The sequence below is a fragment of the Cebus imitator genome, unplaced genomic scaffold (genome assembly GCF_001604975.1).
Source record: "Cebus imitator isolate Cc_AM_T3 unplaced genomic scaffold, Cebus_imitator-1.0 Scaffold97, whole genome shotgun sequence".
In the NCBI taxonomy this organism is placed as follows: Eukaryota; Metazoa; Chordata; class Mammalia; order Primates; family Cebidae; genus Cebus; species Cebus imitator.
Window position 1 is genome coordinate 128951 of NW_016107412.1, and position 16928 is coordinate 145878.

At 43.2% G+C, this 16928-nt stretch overlaps 1 protein-coding gene across 2 annotated transcripts in view; it reads right to left on the reverse strand.

Moving 5' to 3' along the window:
• BPIFC (BPI fold containing family C) overlaps window positions 1–16928 on the reverse strand; it is a 47331-nt gene that overhangs the window by 2602 nt on the left and 27801 nt on the right. For both annotated transcript variants that reach the window (XM_017536339.2, XM_037741267.1), the window contains 2 exons: window positions 6022–6064; window positions 1101–1164 (listed from right to left, as the gene is read on the reverse strand). In XM_017536339.2, the coding sequence (XP_017391828.2) occupies window positions 1101–1164; window positions 6022–6064 (107 nt within the window). The remainder of the gene's footprint in view (window positions 1–1100; window positions 1165–6021; window positions 6065–16928) is intronic.

Genomic DNA, 16928 nt, shown 5'->3' on the forward strand with positions numbered 1-16928 from the left:
AACAAGATGTAAAATAATTGGGGACAAGCACAGAGGTTTTATAAAGCTTTTTAGAAAGAGACTGACTGATAGCTTTTTTTTTTTTTTCTTTTTCTTTTTTTTAAGACAGAGTTTTGCTCTTGTTGCCCAGGCTAGAGTGCAATAGCATGAACTTGGCTCACTGCAATCTCTGCCTCCTAGGTTCAAGCAATTCTCGTACGTCTGCCTCCTGAGTAGCTGGAATTACAGGTGCCCACCACCATCCCTGGCTAATTTTTTTTGTATTTTTAGTAGAGATGGGGTTTTGCCATGTTGGCCAGGCTGGTCTCGAACTCCTGACCTCAAGTGATCTGCCTGCCTCAGCCTCCCAAAGTGCTAGGATTAAAGGCGTGAGCCACCGCACCCAGCCCAGACAGCTTTTTAATAGTTGATCTTTTCATTGTCTCTGGTTCCACATTTGCATTCTCTCTGATAATGTCCTTAGAATTTTCCTGGAAGAATTGCTCATTAATCCATGATTAATAAAAATGCACCTACAATTATGTTCATTTGGACAGCAGAGAAATGCTGTCCATTTTTAAACTGCCCAATGTATATTGTGAAAATACCTAATTAGTGAGTCTTGAGAACATCTGGTGTCTAATATAAAAAATATTTTCACTGCACCAGACTAAAGATGCTACAGTTTGTGAACAACTGCTGTGCAAGGAGAAGGGCCAGGATTGTCATTCATGAAAACTGTGTCTATCCAGTTAGGGGTCCATGCATAAGAACGACATAAATATCCTGTAGGGAGAATGATCTCATTTCCCATTGACTGGAAGGAAAGTCTTTACTGCCTAAGGAGCGTGCTTTCAATCTCCTTAACTCAACCAGAGTTAGCCAATTTTGCTGAGTTTGCAAATAGAATTGCTAACTGGGCTTGGACCTAGAATAACTAATTGTGCAACCATGTCATTGATGGTACAAACTTTGCAAATTCTGACGCTGGCCTGGATTCATTACAACATGATAGATGTACAAGCTTCAGGCTGGAAAGTCCCAAACAATCCCCAGTGCAGCCGATGCAGATGTTAGATATTAGCCGATGTTAGTCACGTTGTTTCCCAATAATCCCTTACCATTGGCCAGCGGGAGGACTCCAAAGTGAAGAATAGAGGACAAAATATTTTCAAACCTCAAGACCTAAAATAAAAGAGGAAATAGAATCAGTTGCCAAATCGGGCTTTTTTTTTGCTCTGTTACCCAAGCTGGAGTGTGGTAGAGGCTCTCTCTAGCCTTGAACTCCTGGGCTCAAGCGATCCTCCTGCCTCAGCCTCTCAAGTAGCTGGGACTACAGGTGTGCACCACTACAACTGGCTAAGTTTAATTAAAAAATTTTAGAGGCAGAGTCTCACTATGTTGCCCAGTCTCAAAGTCCTGGGCTTAAGCGAACCTCCCATCTTGACCTTCCAAAGTGCTAGGATTGCAGGTGAGAGCCACCACACCTGACCAATCATGGGTGTTTCTAAAGTACTATGCCTGGTTTGGATGTGCACTTTCCCAGAACTTATCAGGATAGAAAGCAATAACTAGGATCTTCTCAGAGGGATATACTAGGTTTGTAGAAAATCATATTACAGGGTTTTCTAACTTTTTCCCTCTTGAGGATGGACACTTCTGCTTCCCCCTGCACTGGATTTTGGTGATAGCAAATTCAGAGGGACCACATGGTGGCAGCAAATGTGGCAGCTCAGTTGTCTACCAAGGCAATCAAGAACAACTATTAATTTCCCAATTAGCAATCTTCCTTTTACTTACTGGGAATCTCAGCACAGGAGTTCTCTTGTATTACTTCATGCCCAAAGCTAATGTCATCCCCGGAACACCCAATTTTCCTTTTTAAAAAAAATTTATTTTATTTTATTTTATTTATTTATTTGAGATGGAGGCTCATTGTGTCACCCAGGCTGGAGTGCAGTGGCACCGTCTCAGCTCACTACAACCTCCGTCTCCTGGGTTCAAGCAATTCTCATGCTTCAGCCTCCTGAGTAGATGAGACTGCAGGAACACACCACCATGCCTGGCTAATTTTTGGATTTTTAGTGAGACAAGATTTCACCATGTTGGCCAGGCTGTCTCAAACTCCTGACTGCTGATCTGCCTACCTTGGCCTCCCAAAGTGCTGGGATTATATGTGTTAGCCACCATGCCTGACCCCAATTTATCTTTAATAAACTATGATAGTCGTATAACCTAAGCAAAGTGTTTGATCTTGGGAAGATTCAGGTATTAAATGGACTACAATGAACATCAATTCATCAATGAACATTTTTTGAGCATCATATATACTTAGCAATAATAAGAACATCTTTGCAGCTTAAGGGTGGCTTTAAAGTCAGACTTCCTGGGTTTACCTCTTGTTTTACCACTCATTAACTATATGATGTTGGGAAAGTTACTCAACCTCTCTGTGTCTTAATTTCTTCAACCATAAAATAAAGACAATACTACTAATCTCATAGGGTTGTTGTCAGGATTAAATAAGTTAACATTATGTGAAATGCTTGGTATATACCATTGTCATTTTTTCTAAAATGCCACGGTTAGCATACTGTGCTGTTGATACTAAGCAGTTAAGCTGGATCTTCCAGGAAGACCTGGGCTCATTTTGTCTCCTCTCTGGACTCAGGAAGTACTATTTGTGAGGCAGTCAGCTATGCATTCCCATGGATGACAGTCTGTCATCTGTGAAATAGCTATGCTCTGGTGTTGCTAACCAACAGTGCACTAGTCAATCATATTTTAGACCTCAAAGTCTGGCATGAAAGGTATGACTTATTTTCAAGCTTATTAACATTGTTACTCCTGGCTCCCAATCTTCTCAACCTAAAGATCAGGGTGCTCTCCTAAAATTAAACAAGCAAACATCTTAATTTTTTTTTTTTTGAGATAGGACATAGCTCACTGCAGCCTCAAAATCCCAGGTCCAAGGAAACCTCTCACCTCAGCCTCCTGAATAGTTGGGGCTATAGGAGTGTGCCACCAAGCCTGGCTAATTTGTTTTGTTTTATTAGAGATGAGGACTTTTTGTGTTGCCCAGGTTGGTCTTGGACTCCTGGCTTCAAGTGATCCTCCCACTTGAATAGTGCCCATTAACTAGGCACTAATCTACCGAGACATATGTACATCTCATTTGGCTTCTTGGTTAAATTCTCTTTTTGGCTTTTTTCTCCAGATCTATTCCTCTCTTATGACTGTTTCTGTTGAACATGGCTGAAAGGGACCAATGTAGAGCTCAGGCTGTGGCTTCAGAGGGTGGAAGTCCCAAATCTTGGCAGCTTCCATGTGTCGTTGAGCCTGTGGGTGCACAGAACTCAAAAACTGGAGTTTGGGAACCTCCGCCTAGATTTCAGAAGATGTATGGAAATGCCTGGATGCCCAGGCCAAAGTTTGCTGCAGGGGGCAGAGCCGTCATGGAGAACCTCTGCTAGGGCAGTGCAGAAGGAAATGTCAGGTCAGAGCCACCACACAGAGTCCCTACTGGGGCACTGCCTAGTGGAGCTGTGAGAAGAGGGCCACAATCCTCCAGACCCCAGAATGGCAGTCCACTGACAGCTTGTGCTGGGCGACTGGAAAAGCTACAGACACTCAATGCCAGCCTGTGAAAGCAGCCAGGAGGGAGGCTGTACCCTGCAAAGCCACAGAGGCAGAGCTGCTCAAGACCATGGGAACCCACCTCTTGGATCAGCATGATCTGGACGTGAGACCTAGAGTCAAAGGAGATTATTTTGCAGCTTTAAAATTTGACTGCCCCACTGGATTTTACACTTGCATGGGCCCTGTAACCCCTTTGTTTTGGTCAATTTCTCTCATTCGGAACAGCTGTATTTGTCCAATACCTGTACCCCTATTGTATACAGAAAGTAACTAGCTTGTTTTTGATTTTACAGGCTTATAGGCAGAAGGGACTTGCCTTGTCTCAGATGAAACTTTGGACTGTGGACTTTTGAGTTAATGCTGAAATGAGTTAAGACTTTGGGGTACTGTTGGGAAGGCATGATTGGTTTTGAAATGTGAGGACATGAGATTTGGAGGGGCCAGGGGAGGAATGGTATGGTTTGGCTGTGTCCCCACCCAAATCTTAACCTGAATTGTATTTCCCAGAATTCCCACATATTGTGGGAAAGACCCAGAGGGATGTAATTGAGTCATGGGGGCTGGTCTTTCCTGTGCTATACTTATGATAGTGAATAAGCCTCACAAGATCTGATGGGTTTATCAGGGGTTTCTGCTTTTGCTTTTTCCTCATTTTTTCTTGCCGCTGCCATGTAAGAAGTACCTTTCACCTCCTGCCATGATTCTGAGGCCTCCCCAGCCATGTGGAACTGTAAGTCTAATTGAATTTCTTTTTTTTTTTTGAGACGGAGTTTCGCTCTTGTTACCCAGGCTGGAGTGCAATGGCGCGATCTCGGCTCACCGCAACCTCCGCCTCCTGGGTTCAGGCAATTCTCCTGCCTCAGCCTCCTGAGTAGCTGGGATTACAGGCACGCGCCACCATGCCCAGCTAATTTTTTGTATTTTTAGTAGAGACAGGGTTTCACCGTGTTGACCAGGATGGTCTCGATTGAATTTCTTTTTATTCCCGGTTTAGGGAATGTCTTTATCACCAGCATGAAAATGGACTAATATGGTGGGAATTCACTTTTGTAGTTTGGCCTCAGAGTTTATGTATGAAACCATTACACTACACTGCCTCTTGATATAAAAATGGCAATAACTGAAACAATTATTGTGAATATGAAAACATAGAATTGACAATAACTAGTTATTGTAAATATGAAAACAGTGGCCACTGTTTATTTAATGCCTACTATGCAGTCAATGTGCTAAGTGCATTTCTTGTATAATCTCAGCTAATCCTTTCAACACCCCAAGGTTGTAATTTCCAGCTCCTTACCTACTTGCCCTTCCTATTCTGATTTCCCTTTCTCTACAGCATTCTTTTTTAGTACACACAATATATATTTGTTTGTTGTCTGCTATTCTCAGCCTGTCACACACACGTAAGCACAATCACACACTCTCTGGAACAGGGTTTCCCAAGAGTGGCACTCTGCCATTTTGGGATGGATAATTCTTTGTTGTTGAGAGCACTGTGAGATGTTTAGAAGCATCCCTGGCCTCTACCCACCAAGCGTCATTAGCATCTTTCCTGCCATCCCAGGCTGTGTCAACCAAAAATGTCTTCAGACATTGCCAAATGTTCCTAGGTGAGAATCACTAGTTGAGAACCACTGCTTTAGAAAGTACCCTGAGGGTAGAGATTTTATCCATTTTGTCCAGAACAGTTCCAGGCTCAATAAGTATTTGTAGGCAAATGAATACTGTTAATTCTAATAATGAACATTATGTAGTGCTGCACATGAACTAGGCACTATTCTATCAGGGCATTCTGACACCAAAATCCACTTAACTTCTCTGTGATAGTGGCATCCATGAATGTATGAGGTAGTGATTTAGCTGATCTTCCTGAAGCTTGAGGGAAGGGGGATTTCAAGTCGAATGTTGGGGTGTCCTCTTCCAATCAGGAAGTCACCAGGCTGGGAACCCCCCTAAAAAGGTATCCATACAGGCAACCTTGACCTAATTTTAGGAGATGGGCAGAAAATGTTGAAAAAGTAAACCTATTCATGGCCTAACAATTTACATATTCCTTTGGGATTCTTGTCTATAAATTAACTCTAGAGGATTATTTTATTGAGAAAGCAGGTATTCCCTGAGAATGCCTGTTTTTCTAGCATTATACAATGTCCCAACAGTTTTCTGAGTTTTTTAAAAAAGTATTTCTGTATAAATAAAAGTAAACCATAGAGTTCCTCTCTTGAATGGTTAATGGGCTCAACTGTTCAGTAGCTACATACAGAATTTCAAAGTTAGGTCCTACAGTTAGGGAGAAATCAAGGACTCAGAGGCACAGAAAACAATCAACTCGCTATTATATGTAGTAGGAGAATCCTCATTTTTCCAGTGGCAGGTAACCCCAAGAGCTTGGATTCCTACCTCAATATTGCTGCGATTGGACTCTGGCAAAGTGAGGCGGAATCTAAAAGAAAACAAGAAAAGTTTAAAGGAGGGTAAATTTAAAAACAACAGCCTTAGTAGAAAGAAACCAAAAAGAAAGACGTTATTTTTAGTTTAAAAGTCACTATTTAAAAAAACACACAAGGCCGGGCATGGTGCCTCACACCTATAATCTCAGCACTTTGGGAGGCCAAGGTGGGCAGATCACTTGAGGTCAGGAGTTTGAGACCAGCCTGGCCAACATGGTGAAACCCCGACTCTACTAAAAAAATGCAAAAATTAGCCGAGAGCTGTGGCATGTGCCTGTAAGTCCCAGCTACTTAGAAGGCTGAAGCAGGAGAATTGCTTAAAACTGGAAGGCAGGGACTGCAGTGAGCCAATATCACGCCACTGTACTCCAGCCTGGCTATCAGAGTGAGTCCCTGTCAAAAAAAAAAAAAAAAAAAAAAAGATAAAAATAAAACACACACACACACTCACACAAATACAATTGGGAAGACACTGAATTCTATTACATCTTCTATTCCTATATCTTGCTGCTTAAGAAGCAGAGCAGGAATAGATTAGGGCTTGAAATGGTAGCCAGGGTGGGTTATCCAAGTATGTTTGCTCTAAGGGACTTAATGTTGACAACTTGGAACGTAGAACAATCTTAAGAAACAATTTTCAGTCTTCTAGCTCTGAACTCAGCCTTGTAACTTCCCTGAGCCCTTATAATCCCAGTCTACTTGACACTAAATCCTATGCTCAGTCTAGGCCACACCCCTCAGAATGCCACATTACTACTCACATCATTTTTCAAGCTGTTCAGTTGTAGCACATAAGGGGAAGATTAGCTAAGAAATCTATCTGATGTGAAAGGTACAGTATAATTGTTAGTAAGACGCCTGGATTTGAACCCCATTTCTGCCTCTTATTAACTCTATAGATTTACTTAATCTCTCTGGATCTTAATTTTCTCAACTATGACCTATGAATAAGAATATGTGAAATGACTGTAGTTAACATAATATATTGTATAGTTTCAAATAGCTAGAGGGAAGATAGAACACCCTGGACACAAATAAATGACAATGTTTGAGATAATAGACACGCTAATTGCCTTGATCTGATCACTATACATTGATACATATTGAAACAGCACTATGTACTCCATGAATATGTAAAATTATGATATGTCCATTAAACAATAAAAATAAAAAAGAACAACACCTGCCTCACAGGGCTGTCATGAAAATTGAATGAAATGATGCACATAAAATGCTTAGAACTGTACTTCGTATATCCTTATCACTTGAAATATGAGCCATTTTTATTAGGAAGACAGATGCTAACAGTTAGAACAGTACATAATGTCCTTGATATTCTTTTTCAAATATCAACAGACCACTTGCTGTAGGTCCAAGTAGAGGGGAGTCCTCCTCCCTGACCCCTCTCCCAGCCTGGTAAGACTGAGTTACAGTGTGTCCCATTGCTTGATATTTTATGGGTGTATTCATAGAAACCAAACACCAACATTGTCTGTTTTCCCATTTTGCCGAGGGTTGATTCCTAAGTAATCCTCCCAATATACACACTTGATTTTTCTATGCAATAATAATAGTACTATGAAGAAATAGTAATGAATAAGGAAGGTGCCTTGATTTTGCAGATGGAGAACTGAGGCTGAAAGAGGAGAAATATTAATGGCAGATTTGTTACTGGGACTCAGATCTCCTGAGGCCCATCCCGAAGCTCTCTTTTTCGCATCTTGCTTTTCCTCTTAGCTTTCTATGGCTCACTTCTGCCCAGGTCTAGAGCCTCACTTCTGCATCAGCCTTCTAACGAGTCTCCCTGTTTCCAGTCTTGAACCTCTCCAATCCATCTTCTATACCGTCCCCAGTGTGAGCTATGTTATAGGCATGTCTGATGGAGACACTCTCCTGATCAAAATTCTTTAATGACTAGCGATAATGTAAGTGCCTTGAGGGTAGAGATTCTATCTGTTTTGTCTAGAACAGTTCCAGGATCAATAAGTATTTGTAAGTAAATGAATACTGTTAATCCTAATAATTAACATTATGCAGTGCTGCAATAAAGTCCAAGTCACTTAAATGGCACATGAGCCTTCCTGTACCCTGGCTCCCACTTTCTTCTCTGCTCTCAACTCTTCGTTCTCTATCTTGAATTTTAACCTCAGTAACTCTGAACGACTCAGTGCTATGCTGTTTTATTCATCAGGTGCTATATAGACCTGAGGTTTAAAAAATGTATTGACTTCAAAACACATACCAAAAAATCTTGAATAATTAAAATTAGTACATGCCTACAAAAAGTAACATTATGGCCGTAAGTCACTGCAACTCAACCCCATCATAGTTAAATATCATTTATATTTAATGTGAACTGTATTTGAGTAAATGCAATGTATCTTGGGCTGGAGTCTCCATGCATTAGAAGGACTAAGGCCAAAGAAGATCTTAACAACTGTGAGTATTTCTGTGCACATTCCATGATATTTCTGGCCACTGTGCCTTTGCACACGATGTTCTCTCTTCATAGACTCCCCCTTTCCCTGTCTCTTTGACCAGATAACTTTTTTTTTTTCTTGACAGTGTCTTGCTCTGTCAACCAGGGTGGAGTGCAGTGGTACAATCTCAGCTCACTGCAGCCTCCGCCTCCTGGGCTCAGGCAATCCTCCTGCCTCAGCGTCCCAAGGAGCTGTGACTATAGGTGTGTGCCACCATGTGTGTTTGTATTTTTTGTAGAGGTGGGGTTTTGCCATGTTGCCCAGGCTGGTCTTGAACTCCTGGACTCAAATGACCCTCCCACCTCATCCTCCCAAACTGCTGGGATTACAGGCATGAGCCACCACACCTGGCCCTGGGTTAACTCTTTGTAATCTCTTAAGATTTAACTCAGGGTTGCCTCCTCTAAGAATCTTTCTGTTACTGCATTTAAAAAGTGGGTATTCAGAGTAGAGGTAAGATTGCTCATACTCAGCCAGTGTCATGTTTGTGCAAATTAGGCTTTGAGATTGTTTCAGAGTGACGGCTGAGAATCAGAAAGAGAGACACCTATGTCTGGTAAAGGACAGAAGGAATATCAGTAGCATGAAGGCTCAAACTGATTGTCTCCATGGAAAATGAGCATCAGAATCTGTGGAGCCTCTTTGAAGGCAGTTCTGATGAAATATGAAGGGATTCCTCCCTGTGGTTACACCGCCTCTTACGATGGGCAAACCTATTCCAGTTTAGAAATTCAGCCTACACCTGAGAGTTTTCCTTTCATTCCAAGTCCAAGCCATGCCTGGCCACCCTGAGACCGCCTGCTATGGGTGAGCTTGTCTGGGATTTTCTATGAACCCGGTTATCCTTTCCTCCTATGGACATACTAATTCTGTCTCTTTCCTAGTTCTCTAGGCATACTTACCAGTTTTGAGTACTGATGAATGCTTTTCACTAAATGCAGAGAAACGGGAAGAGCAAAGAGTAAACTCTCCCAGCACCCTGGGAGGCTGAGGTGGGCAGATCACGTGAGCCTGGGACTTCAAGACCAGCATGAGAAACATGGCAAAACCCCAGCTAAATTAAAAACAAAAAAAGTTAGCCAGGCAAAGTGTGGCATGCCTGTAGTCTCAGTTCCTCAGGAGGCTGAGGTAGGAAGATTGTTTGAGCCCGGAAGGCTGAGGTTGCAGTGAGCTGAGATCACACCACTGCATTTCAGGCTGGATGACAGAGTGAGGCTGTCTCAAAAAAAAAAAAAAAAAAAAAAAAAAAAAAAAATGGCAAGCTCTCCTTGCTCCCAGGTGCTGAAAAGCAAGTAAGCTCAACTCAGGCCACCAGGTGGCATCCGATTCCAGTCCCTTGACCTTTTATCCTCTGCCAGGTCCCTAACTGTTACTTAAAGTCCTGCTACTGGGAACTGATTCTTCCTGCAGAACCACGGAGTCACTGGGGAGGAAGGGAGCTCACGTAGCCCTACTTTGCAGACATGTGAAAGTGTATCCGCCCGGCACGGTGGCTCACGCCTGTAAGCCCAGTATTCTGGGAGGCTGAGTTGGGCAGATGGCTTCAGCTCAGGAGTTCAAGACCAGCTTAGGCAAAATGGTGAAACCCTAACTCTACAAAAATATAAATAAAAAATTAGACCAGTGTGGTGGCATTCACCTGTAGTCCCACCTACTTGCAGGGCTGAGGCAGGGGAATTGTTTGAGCCCAGGAGGTTGGGGCTGTAGTGATCCATATTTGTACCACTGTACTCTAGGCTGGGTGACAAAGTGAGACCCTCTCTCAACAAACAAACAAACAAGCAAACAAAAGTGTAGTCTATTTTTACTATACCCCACAAATATGTACAATTATTATGTGTCTATTAAAACACAAAACTTAAAAAAGTTTTATAGAAGAATTACTGCCCGGATTGAAACCGGAGCTGAAGTGCAAACTCTTAAGCATGGCAAAGGCCCTTCTGGGTGAAGATAGCAAATATGACCTAATGATAACCAGGTGTCAAGGTTAAGCGTCAAGATCGAGTGCCACAGCACTCAGTATTATTCCTCCAATTCTGTGTCCACGGCAGACGTTGAAAATCAATCCCACCACTCGGCACCCTTTGAACTTTTGTTTATGTCTTTGCCCCCTGACTCTGAACTCCTTGAGAGTAGAGATCCAGTCTTAATTATCTTTGTATTCCCAGGATTGAGTACAGAGCTTGGTACATTTAGGCATTTAATGTTCACTTGTTCATTGATTGAGTCATCCAGCAGTTGTCTATTGAACACTTAATATGTGTCAGTATTGGGACAAGTGCCAGAGATAGCAGCATTGTGAGCAAAGCTAAACACAGCCACTGTTCTCATGTAGCTTACAGCCTAGTGGGGTGGCAGTCATTAATCAAATAATCCCACTAATTAAGGTTTAATTACAATTGAGATAAATGCTCTGAAGGAAAGAAACAATTTCATGGAGTCCAAAGACAAAGGAGCTTGACCTCGCTTGGTAGGTATAGGAAGGTTTCCAAGGGAGGGCTGCTTGCGCTGAAATATGAAGGATGAGTAAGATTCAAAAGGCAAAATGGGGGAGTGGGGAGGGTTCCAGGCAGGGGTTGCAAAGTCCCATGGAGGGAACCGAGAGCTGGGAGAGCACAGCAGGGGCATGCGAGAGGCAGACAGGATTGGCCAGGCTCAGTTCCTCTGGCTGTGTCACAAGTTTCATCTTTATCCTCAGAGCAAGAAATCCATGAAGGTTTTTAAAGAAAGGAGATGGCATCTGTGTTTTGTAAAGATCACTCTGGCTGCAGCCTGCAGAAAAGATTGGCGGGCCAAGAGGCTACCCAGACTCAGAAATGTGTGAGGCAATGTGAAGAATTTAACTTCTATCTGTAATTATGAGGGATGGCAAGTCATTTGTAGGAGGTAATTAGAGAACAACACAAAGCAATGTATACTCAGGTGCTTCTTCATGGGTTTACACACCACACAGACTTGCTGCAGGAAATCTAAAAAGGATGTGACGCTGGGCACTGTGGCTCACACCTGTAATCCCAGCACTTTGGGAGGCTGAGACAGGTGGATCACCTGAAGTCAGGAGTTCGAGACCAGCCTGGTCAACATGGAGAAACCCCATCTCTCCTAAAAATACAAAAATTAGCTAGGCATGGTGGTGTGCCCCTGTAAGCCCAGCTACTCAGAGGCAGAGGCAGGGGAATCTCTTGAACCCAGTAGGTGGGGGTGGCAGGGTTGCAGTGAGCTGAGATCACAACACTGCACTCCAACATGGGCAACAGAGTGAGACTCTGCTTAAAAAAAAAAAAAGAGGTGTGAAAAGATGAAGAAACCAGCATAGGCTAGAGTTGTGTGGGCGAGCATGCATGTGTGTGTGATATGGGGCATGTCATGGGGGGAAAGCAAGTTTCCCTTTGACAGAAGACTTTGTACAGCCCTCTAGCATACCCCTTGGCACCCAGTAGTGTTTCTCCCACCAGGCTATGGACCTGGAAAATAGAAACCATTGTCCTTCAGTGTTAAAAAACAGTGCAGAGCACATAACAGGTGCTCAGTAAATTCTTCCTGAATGGGTGTGTGAATAAATGAGCAGATGAAGAACATGGGCTGGGTGGTGTTTGTTGGAATTGGGGTCACTTTGAAGGTGAGCCAGTCTAAAGCAGAATGTTCATTTTAGTGAGCTGAGGAAGATAAGGTTGGCTGACTTGAGAAGGAGGACCAGTAGATGAAGAGCTGGAAAACCTTGGGGTGTGGATTTAATCCAGTGATGAAAGTTTTAAGGGGAAGAATGTGTTGAACCCATTCCACTATTAAAGGACCTTCTTGATGACTAAGAGTTATCAGATGTTTGAATCTCATTGTTTCCTGCAGCCTGGAAAGTCTGGAATAAGCTTCCATTTGGGATTTCCTCCTGTGGCAGGGGCTACCCCACTGTGGCGTTCTTCTGCCATGGCTTCAAGAGTAGCTCAGAGGAAGGGTAGAGTTGGGATCAGCCCAGGTGCCAAGCCTGAGCTCCACTGACCTGTCCAAAGCATCATTGGGAAATGTTTATCTGCCTAAGCTTAAGGAGTAGAGTTAGGTAGTAATTCCACCTGCTTGTAGTCAGCGATATTTGCATTCTGTGACTACGCTGCTTGGGAGGAGTTGTAGGGTGTGTGTGTGTGTGTGTGTGTGTGTGTGTGTGTGTTAGTGTGTGGTATACATGTGTGTTGATGGTGGAGTTCAGTTTGGGAGTGTCCAAAGCCTCAATCAATGCAATGTTAAAAGAAAAAAAAAAACTCCAAAGTTATAAATGGCTCAACAATAATGTGCATCTGATTGCCTTGAGCTTTGCACGGGATTAAGAAAAGAGGGTTAGAATTAAGTCATCTGGATAAAGATCCAAAAAGGGAAAGTGTCATTTAACTTGGCCTCTGAAGTAACCTAAAACATGTCTCCCATGTGGACCAAACTGTACTGAGGTTGCCTCCAAAGAGAATTATGTTTGGAACAACTCTCAATTGTAGACAGAGCAGTAAGAGTCTGGTTTAAAACTCCACAGCTTTAAAAACCATCCTGACTTGTCATGTCTCTTGAGATCAATTTTTCTCTCTTATTTGGTCAAAATTTGATCTTAGAATGTGGAAAGAGAATGAAATACTAGTACTGTAAGGAACAAATACTTCTTGATCAATGACTACATGCTGATTCTTGTACTAAGTGATTTACATACATTATCTCATCCACCCATACAACAGCCTTATGGAGAGGTGTTCTGTTTTGCTGATGAGGAAACTGATACTTAAAGAGGTTAAGTAACTTGCTTAAGGTCACACAGGTAGCAAGTGGCAGAGGTAGAATTCAAATCCAGATATGCCTGACTCCGGAGACTGTGTTCTTAACTAGCCATGCTCAAAGGGCTCACGTGTATTATTAGAATTCCTAGCTTTTACTTTTTTTACCATTTCCTCCCCTTGATTCCTTGATGCAATGAGAAAAGTGCTGTGTGTTTTTTTCTATTTCACCACAACCAGTTCCAGTGTTTTCTCTTTCTTTTATCAATGCCGATTATTGAAAAAGGCCATGCTGCCTGTTTCAATTTAGCGTGACTCCATGCTCATGGGCTTCCTCTTCCAGGCAAGGGTATTTATTTCCTAAGTCTTTTTTTTTTTTTTTTTGAGACGTAGTCGTGCTCTGTCACCCAGGCTGGAGCATAATGGCATGGTCTCAGCTCACCGCAACCTCTGCCTTCCAGGTTCAAGCAATTTTTTTTGCCTCAGTCTCCCAAGTAGCTGGGACTACAGGCACCTGTCACTATGCCTGGCTAGTTTTTGTATTTTTAATAGAGATGGGATTTCACTATGTTGGCCAGGCTGGTCTTGATCTCATGATCCACCTGCCTCTGCCTCCCAAAGTACTGGGATTACAGGCGTGAGCCACTGCACCCAGCCTATTTCCTAAATCTTAAGTCTTATTTTCTAAGTTGTAGTTCTTCACTACATCAAAGACAGTATACTGTGGTAAGTAAACACGGCTTTGAAATAAGACTAAACCAGGTTCAAGTTCTGGCTCAGTCATTCGATAGCTCTGTGACCTTGAGTAAGTTATTTAATCTCTACGAACTGTAAAATGGAGATAATTGTACCTACATTTAGGACCGTTCATTTAATCTATTGACATTTACTGAACACTGTGTCAGGCCCTAGAGACACAGAGTTGTAAGATTTAAAGGAAATAGTAGAGGTGTTGGGCTTGGCACGGGACCTAGTAGACGATAAAGACCCAATAATAAAGAATAGTCATGAATTATGCAAAAAAGACTATTTCTCTCTTAGCTATTCATGGACAGGATACAGGGGAGTGAGGTGTATTCTGAACTGGGGGATTCTGGAAAGGTCTTGTACAATTGAGCACTTCCTTGTCCTGGCTGAGGCTGGCTCTAAATTTGAAATCATAGTCAAAGCCAACAGTTAAGAAACAGTCATTTTTTGGTACTATGATTATTCTTTTTTTTTGAGACGAAGTCTCACTCTGTCCCCAGGCTGGAGTGCAATGGTGTGATCTCTGCTCACTGCAACCTCCGCCTCCTGGGTACAAGTGATTCTCTTGTCTCAGCCTCCTGAGTAGTTGGGATTACAGGCACCCACCACCAGCCCTGGCTAATTTTTGTATTTTTAGTAGAGATGGGGTTTTGCCATGTTGGGCAGGCTGGTCTTAAACTCCTGACCTCAGGTGATTCGTCTGCCTTGGCCTCTCAAAGTGCTGGGATTACAGGCGTGAGCCACTGCGCCCGGCCCAGACTATTTATTATTGGCCGTTTATTGTCTACTAGGTCCCGTGCCAAAGCCAGCATCTTTGTTATTTCATCTAAAACTTACAACTCTGTGTCTCCAGAGCCTGGCACAGTGCTCAATAACCATCAACAGGTTAAATGAATCGTCCTGGAAGGAGGTACTATTATTCCCGTTTTATGGTTTATGGAGATTAAATCACTTACTCAAGATCACAGCTATTGAATGGCTACCACGCACTTTACCTACATTAACTCTCAAACTTCTCACAACCTGCTGAAGTAAGCTTTATTACACCATTTTACAGAGCAGGAAATGGAGTCCAAGAGCGGTTCAGAAACGTGACTGAGATGTCACAGCTAATTAGTGGCAGCACTGGAATCAAAATCAAAACGGCTAGTCTGACTCCAAAGTGTGTGATCCTACCACCTGTCTAGACCACCAACACTGGGTCTGTCCCTCATTTCTGTATTTTCTGACTATGCAGCCAGCCCCAAGCAGCTCCAGGAAGAGGCACATCCCGGCAGGGGCTAGTTAGAGAGGCCGTGTTGCTCTGAGGAGAGTAATTGGAGCCCCCGTCTTCCCTGGTTCTTCTCAGGGATCTTCCACTGATCCCCACCCACTTGATACTTTTCCTGCTGTGGTTCTCTGACATCACCCAAGACCAAACCAGCTCATCCTGAAAAGCTTGGGGAGCCCAGAAGTGGAGGAGCCCGCTGGGGCAGGCTGCATGGGAGGCAAGGCTAAAGGCTCCTGCTGCCAGAGCCCAGGGCTGTCATTTCAACACAGTGTCTGCTCCTCTGCCTTCTCGGCTCCTGGTTTGGCTGCTTTAAGCCTGAGTAAGGCCCAGCTCTCCTGCCTTGCCCCCAGCAGGTTCACTGCCTGAGGTTTGCTATAACACCCCATGCAGGAGCCACCCTGAGGCTCAATGGCCAGGACAGGGCCTTGTGCTTGGAACGCCCCTGTGTTTGGTTTAATGTCCTGCCATCTCCATCTTGAATTTCTTATTCCTTTTTAAAAAGAGGCTTTGCATTTTCATTTTACTGTGGGCCCTACAAATTATGTAGCCAGTCCTGCTCAGACACAACTAAGGCATCAGAGCACTCGAAACCTCCCTAGCAGAGAACCTGCAGGAAACTGTGCTGGGCTACAGACTACAAGCCAGGATCCTAATTTCAGGGTTCATGTTCATGAGGTCAGAGCACTCTGTGGACTCTAGGAAGCCAAGAGAATGAATTTACGCATTTCCTGGCATGATGCAAATTTCTCAGCTTAAAATAGTTTTTCAATTACTCCCATAAATAAACATAACATCCATTGGAGGTGCTATTGCTTACTAGTATTATAGACACATTAGAGATAAGGATCAGTTTGATTTAAGCAGAAAAGTGAACCTGGTCTCCATGCTTCTTAAAGTCTGTTGTACCTTCTTGCCACAAGCCTGAAGTTGAATCACTATTAAATCCTTCCTTGAGATCCTGCCAGTAAACCAGACACCTGCTCAGATGCAAATGCTGTTTCTACCTTCTCTAGGAACTTTCTGCCTCAGTTAGCATCCCTGCCCCTGTGCCCTGCCTGCATCACTCCCCGCATCCAGCCTTTCCTTTCCTCCTGGTCCTTTCCTCTTTGTCTTCCAATAGACTGAAGTCTCACCTGTACTCACAGTCCTGTTGCTCAGGGCTTATCTCAGATGCTGCCAAGTTCTTACCTTTGGTTCCTTCCCCCCTCACCCTCCTGCTCTCTGGCTTTTGTCCTCTCTATTAGAGCTGCCAAATAAAGATCACCCTTTATGACACCCTTTCAGCCTGATTCCCTAGAAATAGAGTCACTTCGTGACTTCTGAAGGTCTGAGGCCCTTTTGTCTTTGGGGGCCTTCCTTCTGTTAAAAAAATATTGAAAATTGTATTTTATAACTCTTTTGATATAAAGATAAGTGTGATCAAGTGTAAATTGTATTCGTTTTTAAAAATTCTTATTTTTATTTTTTTTTATTTTTTGAGACGGAGTTTCGCTCTTGTTATCCAGGCTGGAGTGCAATGGCGCGATCTCGGCTCACCGCAACCTCCGCCTCCTGGGTTCAGGCAATTCTCCTGCCTCAGCCTCCTGAGTAGCTGGGATTACAGGCACACGCC